The following is a 19,346-nucleotide window of genomic DNA, read 5'->3' as shown; positions in this document are numbered from 1 at the left end:
GCTTGGTGGAAAACAAAAAAGCAGCTGAAAGCAGCTCCTCTCCCCCTGCCCATCTGTCCTGGTGTCGTAGCCCCTCGCCCAGGCGCTTGCAGCAGGGGGGTGGCTGGGGTGAGTGGGCCCCCAGGACCCCCAAGCCCCTCGGTGATGCCCCAGGAGCGGGGAGCATGGGGACCCACGGCAGGGCCAGGGTGGGCTGTCCCTCTCCAGGACCCCGCTTTTATCCCACTCAGGCTGCTCACCTCGATGGGGGATGACCCCTCCCAGGGCCATGGGACGTGCCTGCTCTCAGGGCAGACCCCCGCTCCCCTTTGGGGAGCCCCTTCCCCTCTCCCTCCCCACTGCCATTTTTAATAAACCAGAGGTCTGCGCAGGACCCACTCTGCGCACGCTCCTGCCCGAAAGCTGGCACGGGAGGAAGCGAGCAGGCAGGGAGCGGAGACGGGGCTGAGCCTGCCGGCAGGTTTTGCAGTTGGTAGAGGGAGGGGGAAATTTTTTTCATTTCAAGTTAGCATTAAGCAGCGCCGCAGCCTGCCCCATCTGCTGCTGGAGTCCCTCCAAGCACAGCGAGCTGCGAGCGCCGAGACGGTTACTGCACCGCGTGGGGGGGAGGCGAGTGGGCGTGCGGCGGCTGCGGCACACGCGCTCGCATCTGCCCATGACCTTTTCGGTGGAAGGAAGGTTTTGGGTTTTTTTTTTTTTCCACCGGGTGGTTCAGTTTTTAGCAAGGATTGGAAAGGCAGAGCAGCGCGTTCCCCTTCACGCCGGTTCGGGGGCCCCGGCTGTGTGCAAGGCTGTTGGGGTGCTCGGGGGTGTACAAGCTGAGCCGAGATGGGTCATGGCTGCGGAGGGCTCAAGGTTTGGCCAGGGAGAGCTCAAGATCTGGCTGTGGCCGCTGTGCAGATGCAGAGGGAGGCCAGAGAGCTGGATGAGGGAAGAGGAGGGAGAGGAAGGTCTGTCAGGAGGAAGGGCAGGCAGGGAGCGCGGTCCCCAGCCAGGAATCACTCTGCCTTCCTGGCCAAGGGACAGAAACCAACAAGAGCCCACGGGCCAACCCAGACCCCGGACCCGATGCCTGCCCACGTCCCGGGGGGGCTCGGGGAAGGGCTTGACTCAGCCCTGCAGGGTGCGGAGCTGGAGGCAGAGCTTGTGAGGGGGCTCCAGCACAGCAGCAAACACTGGCAATGCCGGAGTGTGCTGGTGCCAACACTGGCGATGCCAGAGATCGCCGGTGCGAGCAGCAGCAACGCCAGCATCTGCCAGAAGGCTGCAGCCCAAGGCACCTTGGGCTTGGCGCAGCACCAACCCCTCCAAACCCCGCAAACCATCTTCCCGTTGCTGGGCCACGTGATTGCAGAGTTTCTCCAGCTCCGGCAGATCCTGGGAAGATCATCCGGGCTCTGGAGAACCGCAGGCGACGGAGTGCCCCGGGGCCCACGCCTCCCCCTTTTCCCAGGGCCGGGGCTGGGCGCTGCCGGCTGCGTCTCCCCAGATACAGGCGTACGAGGCTGCACCCACGCAAGTGCCTGATTGGCCTCGGCCGAGCCGAAATAGCCGGTCGCTTCCCATCGCCCCGATGGCAAATAAAGAGGGCAGGAAGCACCTGGCGGAGGCCGAGCCCTGCGCAAATGTGCTGGTGCGGGGAGGAGGCTCGGCGGCGCCCGGTTTCGCTTCTGTCCTTCCTCCAGCTGCAGAGGCAAACAAGGGAAAGCCCAGAGCCTCGGTGGCCGTGCCGGTGCCAGCCCTGTCCCCACTCACCTTTTTCCCTTCTGAGCAAACCCGACCCATTTGCCACGTTCCGGCTCTCTTCCCAGCTTCGGGGCGGGCAGGGGTAAAAGCGCTTCGAGGCAGGGACGGTAACAGCGGGGCTGGCAGGGGATGAGGTCTGGCTTCTCTGGGAAGGGCAGAAATAACCCCAACAAGCAGTTTCATATCCTAAATGCTGATGTTGCTTTTCTGATAAGTTAGAACTGAGAAAACGCCCAATTTCTGCTAGAGGAAAGAGGAGCATGCAAACACACACAAAAAAAAAAATCAAACAAACATTTTGCCGTGAGTCAACGAAAATATCCTCACGGACCCATGGGGACCCTGTCCTGGGGTGGTTGTTGCTGCCAGGTCAGGACGCTCCTCACGGCTGATTTGGGCTTTGCACAATCTGCGTTTCCCCAACAGACCAGCCCCCAAAGCTGGCCCAGCTCCTGCGAGGAAGGACTGACAGCACTGCTACAGCACGCACACGGCCAGGAAGCCTTGCACGGATAGCAGGGGGACAATGCATCAGTGCAGGGGATAGGACATTAAAGCCCACCCGCCTTTTTACTCTAAAGAGGCATTAAACGCCCTTCCAGGCTGCTGGGATGGGAGGAGAGCGCTTTCCCCTGAGAGCCAGCATCACCCATGCTGCCCTTCCTCCCTGCAGCAGGGTTTTTGTGGGGAATAACTTTTTTCTAGGTGGGTATCACACACATCGGGACACTCTCTGGGTTTAAGTCCTGGACCCCGCTGTGCCGGCAGAGCTCACCCCTCCTGCGGAGCGCCGGGGAGCAGGCAGGTTTGCCGGGCAAAGGGCTGAGCTCTCACCGAGGACATGTCAAAGGCAAATGCTTGTTTATGCAACACCACCGATCTCTGATTACAGAGGACAACATTTGACCCAGGCTCCTTGAATCGGACACTTCCCTGCTCAGCCTGAACAAAAAAAATCCCAACAGCAGCCCAGCAAAAGGCTTGGCAGAAAACGAGCCCAGATTTCAACAGGCAGAAGGTGGGCAGCGGTGCGGCTTTAGTTACTTTCAGTCTTTTTCAGAGCTGCTCCAGGCACGCTGGGGAGCAGCTGGGTCCCTGGTGCACGCTCCGGCTGTGCCTCCGCGCTCCCCTCCTCCTGTGCCCCTGAGCTGATTGATGCACTCGGGGATCTCGCAATGAAAGAATGCGCAGAGAGCTGCCATTCAGCATCAAAAAGCCTAGAAAGGGCTTTGGGCAGCAGATAAAGATGCATGCCTAAGCTAATCCAGCTTGTACACCAGGTATCATGAACCCACCAGAAGAAAACTGACAAGCAAAATAAAAATAGTAGATGAGTCACCTATTAAAAGGCTGGCAGGGGGATCTGGTCGTGGCGCGGGTAGCATTGACTCCTCACAAAACGCTTCCATGGCATAAGAGCTGTATTTTTATCTTGGCTACGAGCAACTCAAATTTGAGATGATCTTGGCTCTGCCTGCTGGCCCAAACGCCAGCCATGGGCCACAGCACACAGGAGCAGGCCAGGCTGGCCGTGGCATGGGCTATGCCAGCCTGAAAAATGGGCCACAGGCCACAGCATGCAGGTCTAGACGGACCACGCTGATCCGGACGAGCCGGAGGGAAGAAGGCTGCCATCATCTGACTTCACCAAGCCTTTGAACCTGGATGACTCCTGAGCTAATCAGCAACTGAACAGGACACCCATTCCTCCCCAACAGCCCTGTTTCACAAGCAGCAGCAATTTGGGTGTGTTTATAGAAACTAATGAAGGGATGAGTTCAAAAAGGAGCGGCTTTGACAGAGCATCAAAATTGGCCCACAGATTGTTTTCCTCTCGGAGGTGGCGTGTTATGATAAAAGCAGGAGGGGAGAGCAGTAGGACCAGGCCTGTGCCCCCCCTTGGCATCGCCACTCCAGGAAGGGAGGGTTGGGCTGGGTCACAAGGACCCCGGCAGGCTGCAGCTCAAACCCTCCTAACTCCATACAGATGGAGTTTGGGACTGAAAACTAGCACCTGCTGATTTAGCTAAGGTCCTTAAATCAGGTCAGCTGGAAGATGAGCACAGGTGGGGGTTAAACACATGAGCTGGACATCCCCATCCCAGGGAGCAGGGTTACAGCTCCCTGCTGCAGTCACCAGTCTCTTGACAGAGCCAAAACAGGATCTCCAGTGAATCAACCCTGGCTGCCTTTATCATGACAGGCCCAGAGCATCCTCCGCATACCTGAACATTTCGGTCCTGTGATCTCTCACCCTTCCTCCTCTGCCAGCTCAGTCACCCCTGGAAGGACAGCGGAACTGCCCCTGTGCCTGGCTCAGATCACCCATCGCTTCTTTCTCAGGCTTTGTTAATGCCATTCCTGGGCTTAGGTAAGAGATCTGGCAGCCGACTACATAACACCTTCACACCCCAGCAGGACACGGGATTTCTACAATCCCACACAGTAAATCCCCTACTGCCCAAGCCAGAACCCAACAGTCAGCATGGGGAAGGAGAGGGCAGGACACCCACAGCCCCACATTAGTCATCAGACCAATTCCCAGCCTTAATTTGTCAGGTTTAGAGGGTCAGGTTTAGAGTCAGCATGTTGACTAAGCAGCTTTTTTCTAAACCTCCTCCTTGACACAGCTGGATATGAAGAGTCATCCGCACTTTAACCAAGCCCACAGCATTCACAGTGTGGGATTTAGGCTGCAATCCCAACCCTCACCCTCTTTGCAAGCATACAACAGTTCCCAGCAAGAAAACAAGGCTCATTTATACTGCTACATTTTTATTAAAGTAACAAAAGCATATGTCTGTCAAAGGATCTGTACATTCTGTATATAAAAACACTACTATACAATTAGTAACCATCCACTCCCTCCTCCAAGTGTAGCTTACAAACTTTCTACCATTTCCACCAAATACAAAAAGCAGGTCCCGTTCAACAGTCCAGCTTGTTAAAAAACCCCAAAATTACAAGAAACCCCTCAAATACACTGTCTTAAAATACACACCATTCAGCTCTGCAGTTGAGTATCAGGCTTGTAGGCAGAAGGCAACAGAGCACACTAATTCACAGCTTTTACATGTAACCAGCTACAAGAGAGAAATGGATTATACCCAAGTTTGGTTGGTTTTGAAGCTAAAAACCAGACACCTTTAACATCAGACTCCTCCACACCAGGGACAAAAAGAATGAGACTCAGCTATTTTGGTTCTGGAAGTGGGGGCATGTTAAGAGCAATTATAGTGTATTCCTTTGGTGTGGGCTGCTGTTCCTGAAAAACTTTTCTGGTAAGAGGGAGGGAACAGAATAAAGAGGGGGGGTTAAATCTTAAGACTGCTTTGATCATGACAAATTACAACCCAAGGAAGTACCAGCCTTCAGGAAACTCCACATCCAGCCAAGGAGTCCAGCAAATCTAACACTGCTCATCCTGGATGCAGTTCTCATCATGGGCTTTCCACATAAGCAGGTCAAGTGAGGACTCCAAAAAGCACCGAGATCCCTTTTCCTTGAAAAGGGAATTTGCTTTTTGGAAGTTCCCAAGTACTCCCCTCTTGGTGAGGTCACCTATTGCACAAGTTCACCAAGGGAAAAGCCCCAGTGCTTCACTTCAGCTTCTGCTTTGCTAACATGAGAAATTCAAGTGATGCAACTTCAGAGACACAGTCTGCTATTACTGTTCAAGGACAAACAACTCACCACTTGACATTTTAAAAGGATCTAAGAATTGAGGCTGGTTTTCCAGTTCTGGAATTCATTATTTGAAGCTTACAAAAATTCAACTTACTTTTTCCCACATTAGCATTGAGAGTTGGGGAGCTGTGCTGAATTTTTAATATATTAAAAAAGCCAAGCTAAGAACTGTGGCAGATGGGAGGCTTCCTTCCTCTCCCAGAGGACCCAAGATTTGGAAATATATTGCACAAATGACTGAGAACTTGATTCATCAAAGGCTGGGCAAGAACAACTCTGGTTATGCCAGTCAGCTGCCAGGTCAGAAAAGAGGAAGGTAAAAAAAAAAAAGTGTGCTGAGAGACAAATCTGGGAAAAATTTCATTAAAAACAACCATGTCAATACACTGCTTTTTCAATCGCTTCTCCCAGGATCACCAGAGGAGCACCAGCTGGTTAGTAAAAAGGCAATGGACATACAACATCCTAGTAAAGGCTCATTCCCAGCAGGTAGGTAAAGTTCTTGGGGCAGCAATTTCAGCTCCCACCCCATTTGTAGTTAGCCAGAGCAGTTTAAGGGCCAAATCCTGAACAACACTTGGGCAAAGTCTCCCTGAATACAAGTACCACTGGGACACCACGAGGAGTTTTGCTTCAATAGACAGATCACAGGACCAGGCATTAATTGTGCAAAATAGTTATGTACCAAGAGATCTGAACCTAACAACGCCCCTTACCAAGGTATCAGTGGAGACAGCTCCCAGGGACAGCCACATGCTGATCACCCAGAGGAGGAAGAGAGGGAAGAAGTGCTGTGACTTTAAAAGCAAAGTTATGCCACTAAAGCATCTGAGCATCCCACACACAGGGGGAAGAGACCCCCAGTACTTCTGATTTTAAGAGACAGGGCAAAGTTCTCACACACCAACCTCCACAGCACAAGGCGAGTTGCTTCAGCTCTTCCGGAAAAGTGACACAGCAAGTCGTCAGCACTGGATTAGGCAACTTGCGCAACAAGAGGCCAGACTCCACTCTTGGAGCACGGAGAGGCCACACAAGAGCAGATCATGGGCTGCTAAGCCACACATAACAGAAAGGCTTTGTAATTCACAGCTGTTGAGTGCTGGTTTCAGGGTCCAGAGCACCCTTCTCAGTGTACAGCAAGCCATGGGCGATAGCCAGGTACTGGGGAGCACCAGGAACAGCACTCCAGTGCCACCACAGTAGCTGCAATATTCATCTTGGGGACCTTCTCTGCACAGCCTGACCCCCAGCACATCCCTGCCTTGCTCCGTTTCACAGGGCACCAATGCCTACATGGCCCCTTCTGCAGCAAGCAGCAGAGGGGGAGGTGTTGGAGAAAGGCCATGCTCCCCCTCGCTTTGTGCCGAGAGCAGGGCAGAGCAGAGCTGCACCACTCATGGAGTAAATGGGTCCAGAGAAGATGTGTGAGAGCAAAGGTGAGCGATCCCAGGGTCCCCAGCATCACCCAGCCCTGATGCAAGGTTCCCCCAAACACTATATCCAGGCCCCAGAGAGATCAGACCAGCTGGGGAGTGAAGAAATTCATGGAGACAGCAACTCCTTTGTCCCTTCTCCAACAGTATTGCAATACTTGGCAATACAACAATACTGTTGGGTACCAGGATGGTGAAGAAGGTGACACAGACATCTCCCACCACCAAGCCACACTTCCCAGCCTGGCTTTTCCCGCCTCTTCCTACATTCCAAGCTGCCCAAGTGAGCAAGCCAGCCCAAAATTGCCATCCAACACTAATTAGGTAGATATCAGCTTCATAATAAAAACTCATAAGCTTGCAACAGCTTTAAAAAAGGCACCTAGAACACCGCTTCTGTTCAAAGCGGCGCCCAATATTTTAATTTTGGATTTTCTTGGATTTTTTTAAAAAATATAAATAGCTCTTCATCTTAAAAATAGATCCTCAGGTGAGGTATACAGTAGCCTGTGTCTTGGCAGTGTAAGGACAAGAGGAGTATTTAGCTGGAGACAGTCATGATGTAGTTTTTGGAAGGACTGGTGCGACCTAACATCATCTGGTTCTTACAGGTAAGCATCCCATAGGAGCTCACAGGTTTCGTTGCAGTAGCTTCATATAAGACACAGATGGAGCCATCCTCACCGATTCGGTACGAGACCTCATAGGGGTCCACCCAGAGCGTGAGCTCGCTGGGCAGGAGCTGGTAGAGCTGCGGTAGGCTGAGTCCGATCTGGCTAGCTGCCTTGCTGATAATGGGGTCCATTTTGTGATTGATCCGGATGCAGCGATACCCAGAGCCTTTGAACGGTTTCTCAGGAAACCAGTGATGTTTGTAGTGCTCTGCAAGGGAAGCGAGAAGGGAAGGGTGGTGAGCAGGCACGCAGCAGCTGTGAGGAGGTCTGCATCCTGCTGCAGTCCCGAGGGGGTCCCACACCTCACTGCAGGCGGAGGAAACAGAATCCTCCTTCGGCTGCCTCCCTCAGACGGAGGCTCCAGAGCCAAGCGGTATTCAGCCACCGCTTGCTCCAAGGCGCAAGAGCGCAGCTCTTCAGGTCCTAGAAACCCCAGGCAGGACAGTGCCACAGGGGCCACAGTGACAGCACCCCAACACCTTCTCACCCTGACTGCTGGGGTGGCCAGGGTAGATACCGTATCACCAACAACAAAACACCACGGTCGGGGAGTAACATCCCCAGGTCATTCTCTTAAGTTCAGGGGCATGTCGCGACCCCTTATCTCAGCACAGCGGCAAACAAACCATCCCTTCTTAGGGCTGATAACACAAGGCTATGTGGGGCTGGGAGGAGACTCCTGAACCACCCAGTTAGTGCCACACTTGCCAGGAGGGGGGTGCCAAACCCCACCGACACAGAGCTGAGCACCTTTTGCCAGGGGACGGGGCACACAGACTAGCTTTGGATCATCTATCTTAAGCCCCAGCAAGGGAGGATTCAAGCAGATGGGCCACACAAAACTCTGAGCAGAGACTAGGCAGGGGATGTGCTCCCTTTCAGGGCTGAGGCAGCTGTCTGCCCAGGACCCCACAGGGACACAGGTGGGTGCCCAGGGAGGCACACAGATGCCTGCCAGTCCCCAGAGGGATACAGGGGGGCACCCAGGCAAGGGCACAAACACGTATGTGGCATCAAGGAGGACACAGCTGGGTGCCTGACCCAAGAGGACACAGGTGGGCACCCAAGGAGGGACACCAGGTCCCAGGAGTAACACGGGGGGTACCGGGGAAGGACACCAGTGGGCGCCCGGCCCCAAGGGGGAGAGGAAGAAGATGGACGTGAGTGGGCTTTCACTCCGGACCTTCCTCCCCACGAAGCTGATCTCTTTCCCGGCCCGCGGGACCGCGCCTCACCTGCGAGCGCTTCCCGCAGCGCCCCGCTGAAGACCTGCAGCTGCTGCTCGCTGACGCAGCCCCGCGTCCGCAACAGGCTGGAGACGAAGCCCACGGCGGCGGCGATCTCGGGGACCATGTCGGCCCGCGGGCCGCCGCGGCGCTGGCTCTGGCGCTGGCTCATGCTGGCTCCGGGCAGCGGCGGGGGAACGGCGCTGGCTGCGGCCCCGCGATCGCTTCGGCTCCGTCTGCGTCGCCCGCTCCGCGCCGCCTTTAAATAGGGCAGCCCGGGGAGGCGTCACCGGCGCGGCGGCGCCCATTGGCCGAGGCGGCGCGGTATGCTAATGCAGCCTGACCTCAGCGCGGTGGAAGGAGTGACGTTGCCGCCGCGATGACAGCAGCGGCGGGGGGCAGTTACCGGAGGGCTATTTTTGGGGCTGAGCGCGGAGGAGGAGGCGGGGGCGGCGGGGCCGGGGGCGGCGGGGCCGGGGGCGGGGGCCCGGCCCACCCCAGCTCTCCGCACCCCCCTGCTCCAGGGCAGGGCCCCGCTCAGCCCCGCGGCTGCGGCACCCGGCTGTCGGGGGCGACCGGGGGTCCCTGGCAGCTGCCGGTGCTCGAAGTCACCCGCGGGAGACGGCGGGGGCCCGCGGGCGGGGGCTAGAGGGCAGGGCAAGGGCTCCCCGGGCCGTCCTGAGCGGTGGAAACCCGCCCCAAATCCCGGCTCGGCCCAGGTGCCCTTTGCCGCCCCGGGGAAGCCGATGTCGGGGCCCCCCGGCTGCTCCCGGGGTCCCGGAGCGGGTCTCCGGGGTGCTGGTGGCCTGCGGGAAGCCGGCCCGGTCCCGCTGCTCCCCGCAGCCCCAGCCTGCCCGGCCCGCTGCAGCGAGCCCCGGAGCACCGGTACCGCCAGCGTCAGGCTTCCAGCCCTCCCCGGCAGCGGGTGAGTTCACGGGCCGCTTCCACTGACGAACACGACGCCTCGGGAGGGCGAAGCAAAGGCTCGTCCCCGCCAAGCCACTGGCGAGTCACTTACCGAAACCGCAAGGGACTGAAGGAACGGCGCAGTGAGGGAGCTGGCGCGAGGGGAAGGGTGTCCCCGACAGCCGGTGGCCCAGGGGTCCTGCGCGCTTCTGCCGGGGCATCGGCCCAGCATGGGCACTGGGTGCCGGGTCGGCGTCGGGGCGTTCTCGGCGTCGGTGGAGCAGCATTTCTGCCGACCTGGAATGACACGGATCAGTCACCCAGGGCAGTCAGCGACAGTGACCCATCCCTGGCCCTTCCTCCCCTCCTGGCTTCAGTATGGGATGCGGCCTGGCCCCCTGCACAGAGGGTCTCCTCTCCCCAGCAGGTTTCCATCACCACATTTCCTTCCCCCAGACATACCACAGATCCTTGTTCCCTGGACAAGGCCAAATCCTTTCCAGAGATCCCTGAAGCGTGCAGGGAGAATTTGCCATCATCTGCACCGTCCCAGACAGGTGAGGGAGATGAGGGGGAACACGACAATAACCGCTTTCTGAGGAGCGTTTGAGGTGAGGAGCAAGGGCAGACTTGGCACCCAGTCAATCCTAGCTTTTGGCTGGAGGAAGAGCAGGATCCAGGAGGAGGTGGCGGCAGCGCAAGAGGACGTGTTCGATCATGGAGCAGGGAGAGCAAGCCAAGGCAAGCATGGAGCAGAACCAAGCGTCCTCGGTTGCCTCCGTCCAGCCCAGCAGGAGGGGAGAGGAGAACCGGTGCAAGCGGTGCACGGCCCTGATGCTTTGTAAGATGCAAGCAGCTCCTTAAAGCCACCACAGAACGGGGAGCTGCACCGGCTGGCCCAGCTGCCAGCCACGCTGCCCAGGATAAAGGCACTTGCCCAGCTTCTGCTGAAACTGGCCCGAAGCTAAAGCAACAGTAGGAGGCCAAGCTCTTTTCTTGCCTTTGCTTTGATCAACCATGAGAGAGTTAGTATCAAAACAGGATGGGATTTCTGAATGCATATTCCCTGGCAGAGAACTGGGATTGTTTCGAGCCATTGTCTCGCAGCCCCAGATGCCTCCCTTGGCGTGCACCGGGGGGAGGATCTGAAGCCACAGCTCTGATGAGTTCCCCAGCGAAAACGTGTTCTCCTGCTGTGGCCGGGGCCTCATTTGGCATCTCCACAAGCAGTGGGTGCAGCTGGAGAAAACCAAGGCAGGGAATTAGATCATCTGGGTTTGCCTCTGCCCAGGAGCAGCCCCGTGGAGGCTGAACCATCGCCGGTTCCCACAGTGCCGCTCCCGTCGCTGGCACAGTGCTTTCGCCGCGGCGCTCCCTGATAAGGAGGAGCGTGCGCCTGCCGGCACGCAGCCTGCCAGCGCGGCTCCACCTTATCGTGGCTCTTATCGAACCGCTCGGGGTCCTGTCCCCCTTGGGAACTGCTCTTGGCAAGGGGTAGGAGAGCAGCACCCTGCCTGTCCCCCTCACAAGAGGGGATTTTGTGCGGCAGGCTGGGGGGAGGCTTTCCAGCACCTCTTTATACAGCAGGTCTCAAAACTCCAATTATTTCCCATGACCCAAGGGTGTAATAGGATTTTTTGAGGCCTCTTGCTTCCAGAGTCTGCAGCTCATTTTATTTGCACCTCTGTCACTCCCACTATACATGGGATTTCACATCTTCTGAAGCACGAGACGATGGCTATGTAGCAATGCGTAACCAACAAGCCAGAGCAAAGAGTAAGAAAATAGCTTGTGAAATCACAGAAGAGGTGGATATAACAGATACTGCCCAAGCAGAGGTCTGTACTGTCGCCATTTCGTGTTCTGCACAGCTTAAAAGAAAGCCCTCTGGGCAGCAGGCACAGAAGTAGGGTCAAGCTAGCAAGAAGATAGAGCCAAGGGGTCCCCGAGTCCTCCCCTCCCCGCTCCATCTGCCACTCCATTCATCCGCAGAGCACAAGGAATCAAGCAAATCTCTTGCTATAAACCAGATCTGCCTTTGTAAGCTTTGAAATAAACCCAAGGATTAAAGTCTAAGGACTTCTTTTTTTTTAAGTTAGCAACACACATGAAAGAGCACATGGGTGCATGTGAACCAGAGCACAGCACAATGCAGGGGGAGGTTATTTATGCTGCAGCAGCAGCCAGAGGCCCCTGGAAGAGGCCGCATAAACACACAGCACGAGCCTGTCCACGCACAGCTTCATTACTTTAAACACACCTGGATTGTCAGCCAGCAGACACGCTCACAGCGCGTGGGTACAGTCATAATCAGCAGAAAATTAGGAAGCAAGCAAAACCACCCTGGTAGAAGATACTTCTATATGTATTTTTATTTTTATATATATATATGAGAGTAAAAGCCAGAGCAAAAATAAACCCTCAACTTTTCCACTGTAGTAAAGCGCAGGAGGCCCGAGGAGAGCTTGCAATCTAACCAGACAAGCTGAGAGCAGGGAGAAGGGCTTGTTTCGCCCATCCAACAGAAGGATCACATTAAAAAGTACTTGGATGGTATCATCCAGTCCTGAGTCACCGGACAATAATTGTAGAAAGAGGTCTTCTGTCCTCCAGCCTGCCAAGAATAGCACTAATAGCCAGTGCGGGTTTATTCGCCATTAGGGCTAACAGTGTTCGTTAAGTGCTGCTGATGATCCAACCTTGGCAAGCAGGTTCCCCTGGTCCCCCCTGCTCCATAAGTGGATGAAGTAAGTGGTGGCACCATTCTCCAAATTCAGATCCTCCATTTATTCTTAATCATCCCGATTCTAAAGGCTCCCTTCGCACAGCTTAGGGCCTTTGTCTTGTGTGTGTTCATATGGTCTGACACAGGCCCTGGTCGCCAAAATCAGATTGTCTTCGTTAAGCCCTTCCAATAAGAGATTTCCTGTGGAGCTCAAGGACCTCTAAGCGGGTTATGTGCCCATAATTTCTGGCCCTGTTACAAGAAGACTGCAGTCTTAAAGACAGGGCATAAGACTTAATACATGCTTTCAAATTGCTTTGAGGAGTTACAGAGTAAACAAACAATTAGAAAATAAAATTAATTTTAAAAAGAGAAGTTAGAGCTGGTTTTAATGCTGTTCTGGCTAGATTAGTTTCCGCCCTGTGTTTAGCTGGAAATGGCTGAGAGCATTTAGATTTCAATTATAAAAAAAACCAAAACCCAATAAACCTCTCCATCGCAATCGGCCAGACTAGATTTGTAACTGGTTTGACAGGCATTAGAAGTTCAGATAGGCTTTCAAACACTCTGGCCCTGTTTATCCAAATGAGGTTCAAAACCAGTTGAGCTGGAAATTTTTCAATAAAAGAGGCACACTTGGCTTTCAATCAAGGGTTAAAACTCAGCATGGACAGACCAAGCTGCTCACGCAGTTACGCTTTTCAAGAATCAGCAACTCATGGTGTTTTATGCACACCTAAAAGGCAACTCTTCCCACGCTATACTTTGACTTGTTATGGTTTGGGGGGGGTGACGCCACCTTTTTTAGTCTGCTGGGCTGAAGTTCATAAGGCATGAGACACAGAAAACAATTTCAAGCTGTCCTCGAAAACCATTAGAGTCAGCTGCCAGTCAAACAGCCACAGTGTGAATTCACCCCCCCTGTTATCAGCAGTGAAATGGTTACACAGAATTAACATTCAAATCCTCCTTATTAGACATGTCCCACAGATTGCAAAATTAGCTGTCACTTCTCCCAGGTGGGTCTCTCCCAATTACCCTAGTATTTGAGAAGGATTTTCAGGTTATCTGTGTAGATTTGGGAAATCAAGGGCTGGCTTTCTGTATATTAAGAAAAAAAAAAAAAATCTCTGGGAACAGTTCTGAACTGTAAAAATAATAGATGTTTGGCCCAGTTCAAATCTCATTATCTGGCTCTGCCGAAGAAGGCACAGACAATTGTGACGGCAGTGCCAGCAGCCACCTGGTTGCTAACACCAGTTGAGCACAATCACTGGGAATTTAAGGGGAAAAAAGCCCAGGGGTAAGCTGGACTAGTATGTTTAATCACAGATGTAATTGGTAACCTGGGTCTGACCCCAGAAACAGGCCTAGCAGGCAGGGTAAACAATAAAGCAAGAGTTTTAAGCCCAGCTTACACTTAGAGCTAATAAGTCCTTTCAAAACACACAGTTGTGAAATAAGACTGTGAACCGTGTGAAATGCAACTGGGGGGGAGAGGGAGGTCATGGACAGAAAACAAAGCCTTTTTAACCTGTTAGCTGCTAAATCAGACCATGTTTTACAGCACGCATCGATTCCCGGCAGTCTACACCACTGTCAGAACAAGCACGTACCATCTCCTAGGCGGGCCAAGCTCCTAGGAGTTTATCATCCCGCCATGACTCCACGGTGCTGGGCTTTGCTAAGCACCTCGCCACCTATTTTGGTGTCTGAAGGTCTTTTGTCAGCTCCGTCCTTTGTTCGGTCTGCGTTGCCTGTAACGTGACTCCCCACGCCAGCTCCGGGTGCCTTGGGATTTGTGGACGGGACATGTCAGGATACATTTTGGGCATGTCCGGGCAGTTTCATTTGTAGGCTCTCAGGAACCTTTAAATATTCCCCTCTATTTCTGAGCGGATTTGTGTGTGGACTGAGAGCTGCATGCTTTTCCCCACGGCATTTGAACACGGTAGCTTTTGTAGCCCAAGCCCAGGGTTTCAGCGAGGGCCCACATAGTTCCTAGGAGCTGTCTTTCGCAGAACAACCTCCCTCTGATCCACTTTTCCTTACTGCATGCCATGTTTCCTCATGGAAAACAACCTATCTGACCCACTGCGAATGTCACATCTGTTCAGAAGTATTTTAGGAAGCAAACATTGCTGTACTCCAGGGAGCCACAAGCAGAAAGAATTGCTTTTTCTTCAAACTCCTTAGGACTTTGGACCTAGTTTTCCAATGGTGCTGAGCACTCGCTGGCTCCAGCTGCCTTCAGTGCACTCTGGGGTTTTCTCCTTGGCCTTACTAGCTTCTTGCTGAACCCATGCTGAGCAGCATCTTGTGTAAGAAGACATTTGTTCAAAGCTCAATATTACTGGCCAGAGATGAAGCCTCAGCCTACAGTTCCTCATGAAGCTGCCTCGTTGGGGAAGGTGTGTAGATGACCTCATGCTGATTTCAGAGATGGTTTCCTGTTCTTTGCATTTGGTTATTGTTTTTTTCCACATCCCCTTTGCAGGATGCCACTGCCTCTGCCTGCCTCTGTTCCTGTCAAACAAAGCTTGAGAGGGTAGAAAGGGTACAATAGAAAAGGTCCAGCGGATTGCTCACCAAGGTGACAGACCCAGAGCAGTGTGGGGATGGAGGTGTTTGCACAGTCAGGTCCAGAGAAAGTTGTCAGCTGTAAAGCCTGGAACAGGCTTGTTAGTTTATAGATAAAAAGAGTCCGGAGCCCCGTCTCTATCTCAGAAATGGAGCAAGGAGCAGTAGGACTCTGGGAGTAAAGGCACTGCAGTAAGACGTGCCCCTGGCCAGCCCCTTGTCCGGCTCCACCCCTTCTGCCCTTCACCAGCCCTTGGCGATGGCATCTTCCCCCAGTCCTTGCCTCCAGCACAAGGTAAACAGCACGTGTGAGACACAGATGTGCGCAGAGGCAAATTGCCCCTTGGTTATTCTCCCTTACTGCAGCACCCTGGGGTGTACCTGCCTACCCAGGCTCTGCTCTTTTCCCCTCTATCAAGTCCCCAAATAGATACTGGCTCCAGTCAAAACATAATTTCCTTCCCCACAACTGGGAACAGGTAAACCCACCACTCACTCTGGTGACAAACCCACCAATAACACAGGACACGGGAGCCAAATCCTCCTCGGTGCCGCAAAGACACAGACGAACGACCACATGAGCTGAGAAGTTACTAACGTGGGAGAGACAGGCAACCAGCACAGCAGGAAACGGAGGCCTAAGAGATGCCGTGTCTTGTTCCAAGCCACGAAGCAGAGGCGAGATACGGGGCCCTTCCCATGAGCTGCGCTGCCCGGGTGCTGCAGCCTGGCAGGGTAAGGGGCCAGCATTCCTCCCCCCAGCCAGCGCTTTTCAGGCAAACCTCCCTCCTTGGGTCTATCTCACACCTTTCCTTCTAAGGGAGGCTGGAGGGTTATATATAGGGATTTCACACTTCACTGACATGCAGCCATGCTACGAAAAAGGGATTTTTCTTTTCTTAGAAATGAGAAGTTAAAAAAAACCCACCTCTGGCTGAAACCACAAGGATTTTTTAGGTGGTGAGAATGTGACTCGTCTGCCAAACTCCAGCTCAGCCAGGGAGCAACGCTGTGACGAGCTAGCTGCCAAAGCAGCACATTGCCAAAATCTGCGTTTATTGCTTATAAAGCATTAATGCAGGGTAACGTGTGTTGCAGCGCCATAGCAACCCCAATCATCGGCAAAAAAATAAGGGCCAGAGCACCACAGGCACTGCTGCTGTAGCAGCCGGTAAGTGAATTTGCTGACCCTGTTCAGAGCCGCCTGGCATCTCGGCACTGAGTGGGGATCTCCGCTGGGCTTGAATGTGTTTTTTGAAAGCCTGTGAAGAGCAGCTGATTTACCCACACGTTGGAAGAGAAGAGGAGATGGTTACAGATGAAAGCGATTTCTATTACAGCATCAGAGACCTGAGCTACCACCACAGCGTCCTTTGCTTGAGGGTTTTCTAGGACATACAGTGTCAAACAGAACATGGGATCTTTCTGGGAAGTTCTGTGTTTTCCCACAAGGCTGAAGAGATCAAGCCAGTCCCATACAGACTTCAAGAGAAGACAAGTAGCTCGAGGACTTCCAGATTTTGGCCTCCTCCAGGATGGTTACACCACAATCAGTCTGGTTTACGGCAAGCTGACCTGGTTAAGACTAACTCCAGAATCTCATTACCATCATAGGCTACGGATCTGGCCACATGGATCCGGCTTCCCCTTCTCTCCCTCCCTGCCAGCCCTCTTGGTCCCCAGCTCAACTCCACAGCACGGATTATGTCGGGCATAATCTATAATTGCTCTACTGACAAAGCTCTGCCCAATCCATCCCTCTCCCTGTGGCCCCTATATGCCCAGACTGCAAATCCACGGGGGGACTTTCCGCTTACAGCCAGTGAGAGCTGCAGCGTGCGGATGGTCCAGGCTGAAGCGTGGGAGAGAAGGGACACTGGGAGAAGGTCCTTGGGGTTCTTCTCAGGCTACACCCACAAATATGAAAGAACCCAGTGCTTCCCAGAGCCCAGCAAACCTCCCAACCCCTGCAAACATCAATTAGTGCACCAAGACGGCCCAGATAAAGCAGGGCAACACCCTACAAGAGCTTAGATCTGGGTGGTGCCCTTTCCCAAGAAGCAGGCTGATCCCTGCTTGGAGAGATACCTCCTGGGTAGCAGGTGGACTCTGCAGGGCTGCTCTGGGCTGTTCCCAAGGATTCCTCGCCCTCCCTGGCAAAGCCACTAATTGATTTTTGGTGGGGTGCTGCACCTGGGCAGGGGGAGGCAGGCGCAGGGTGTACCACGCACATCCACCCTCCAGTACTGCGCAAACCTCCTCACCATCCACAATTTCACATGCGACCAGCATGCTCTCCCTAACCAGAACGCAGCCGCTTTGTAGCTAACACCAAAGGCCAGCTGAGCATCAGAGCAAAGACAGGCTTAGTATCAGCATCCACACGTTTGCTTGCTGTCTTGCAGACTCCAGCAGAGGAAGCAGATGTGGTTTTCTTCACTCCGCCTGTTGCAGAAGTCCCACAGAAAGTTTTGGTACTGAGGAAAGTCAGGGAGGCCAGAGCCGAACAGGTACCTGGCTTCAGAGCTGGAACTCACCTTGCGCTGCCAGGGTGTGTGCAACCAGGGAGGGAGGGACAAAGGGAGAGAGGGAGTTGGTTAGTTATTAAAGTAGGGGTCATTTACTCAAAAATCTGGGTTTAGGCATGGCTTGGGATTGCACACAGAGTTCATCTGGGTTTGGATCCCAAATTTCAGGTTAGAGCCACATATATTACTCACTGAAGCAGCACATAAGCTCTCTGTTCATATTTCTGCATTTCAGCAACAACCAAGGCTTTAGCAGGGTCTCTGGAGGCATCTTTCCACTCATATTTAGAGGAATTAAGAGAGTCATGATTTTATCTGTGTACATTTGAGGAGAGGAGGTGGGGTTGGATTCCCGAGCCATTTTCAGGTCAGACCTCGTGCCTGTCCAAGGCCTTGATCTATTGCTCAATTTCTGCTCAGAACTTTGGTCTCGCTTCATGAAAATCCAGGAGGCTCATGTAGAAGCTGGGTTTGGAATGAAACAGGCACATTGAAACCCGCTTAAGCTAAACATAACTTCAATATCCTGGAAATAGTCTCCAGGAGGCTGCCCTGAGGTATGTCAGGGATGTGATGGTCAAAGACCTGGCCCCAAGGACTCTGCCAGAGCTCAGACAGCAGCACAGATGGTCCTGAGAGACCAGCCATCCTGGCCAGGCTGCTTCAGTCCACCCCTGCTGACCAGTGTTCCCCAGAGCTCCTTGGAGTGATTGTCCTCCACATGTTCATCACCAACTCACACTATAATTAATGCTTTTGGGAGCCCAGTTATACCCCAGCCCTACCCCACCCCACCCAGCAGTAATGGCAGGGATGGTCCCACTCCCACCCCAGACAGCTATGTCACTGTCTCCCACAGGGAGGTCAGTGAAGCTGGCTGGGACCTCTCAGCACCTCTGGAATTTGAGCAGGCACCAAAAAACACAGTGGCTAAGACATGCCAAGAACAATCCAGCACACAGACACTGTTCCCCACAAGGTGACAGAGGAAAAGGCCGTGCAAAGGAGACACTGAAGATCTGCGACAGCCACAGTGCGTGGGAGGATGGAGAGTGGGGTGAGCTGTGTCAGAAGGGGAATAGCTACTCGATTGTAAAAGAAACAACATGCAGCTCACTTGCTGGCATAATTCCCAGGTTGGGCACAGCAGCCCCAAGGAAGACCTGCCATCAGAGCAGGACTCTCAAGAGAGGCTTTGGCAGCAGGGCTTAGCAGCCACATTCCTTAGAAAACAAAAGGAGGTCTGGACAAACAATAACAACAATAACCCACTTTCCCCTTCCTGTACTGAGCCTTGGCTGAGGCCATGCAAGTGAATTATACATGGGGCTCTGTCAGGAAACCTTCCTCACAGCTGGGAAAGCGCAACCGGGTCTGCCAGCAGCCGAGACATCAGCACAGGCCGGGGAAGGGGACAGAGGTTCCGGGCAGGGATCGGAACCCCTCTGTTAAGAGCAGGACGCATCCTGCTGCTTCCCTTCACAGCCAGCACCATCCCGCCTGGGCACCGTGGGCCCCTCAACTTAGCAACTCATCCCCACCTGCACAGGGTGTCCCAAGGCCTGCCAGACTGATGTGTCTTTAATATAGCTCTCCCCCAAAGTTAGCCAACAAAGCAGGGTGCTATTTCTTCCCTTCTCCCCTTTTTCCCAGAAGGTAAACTGAGTCACAGGAAAGCAGAATGCCATGCCTGGGGCAGGCCAGCAGTTTGTGATGGAGCCAGGAATTGAACTGAGATGTCCCCCAAAACTCAGATTCCTAACCACCAGGTCATCCATCTTTTGTTCGCAGCAGCCCCAGCAGCTCTGGTACCAGATGAGCCCAGTCTGCTGTGTCAG

At 53.7% G+C, this 19,346-nt stretch overlaps 1 protein-coding gene across 1 annotated transcript; it reads right to left on the bottom strand.

Annotated features, from left to right (window-relative positions):
- Window positions 1–4,501: 4,501 nt before the first annotated feature.
- On the bottom strand, window positions 4,502–8,941 carry BTG2 (BTG anti-proliferation factor 2). Its single transcript, XM_075722243.1, has 2 exons — window positions 8,779–8,941; window positions 4,502–7,751 (listed from the first exon to the last, which is right to left on the bottom strand). The coding sequence occupies exons 1-2, from the start codon at window positions 8,939–8,941 to the stop codon at window positions 7,411–7,413; spliced, it is 504 nt and encodes a 167-aa protein (XP_075578358.1). The 3' UTR covers window positions 4,502–7,410.
- Window positions 8,942–19,346: the final 10,405 nt, after the last annotated feature.

This window comes from Pelecanus crispus, chromosome 17 (assembly GCF_030463565.1).
Source record: "Pelecanus crispus isolate bPelCri1 chromosome 17, bPelCri1.pri, whole genome shotgun sequence".
In the NCBI taxonomy this organism is placed as follows: domain Eukaryota; kingdom Metazoa; phylum Chordata; class Aves; order Pelecaniformes; family Pelecanidae; genus Pelecanus; species Pelecanus crispus.
Note: the sequence above shows the minus strand (reverse complement) of the source record. Positions and strands in the feature narration are given on the sequence as shown.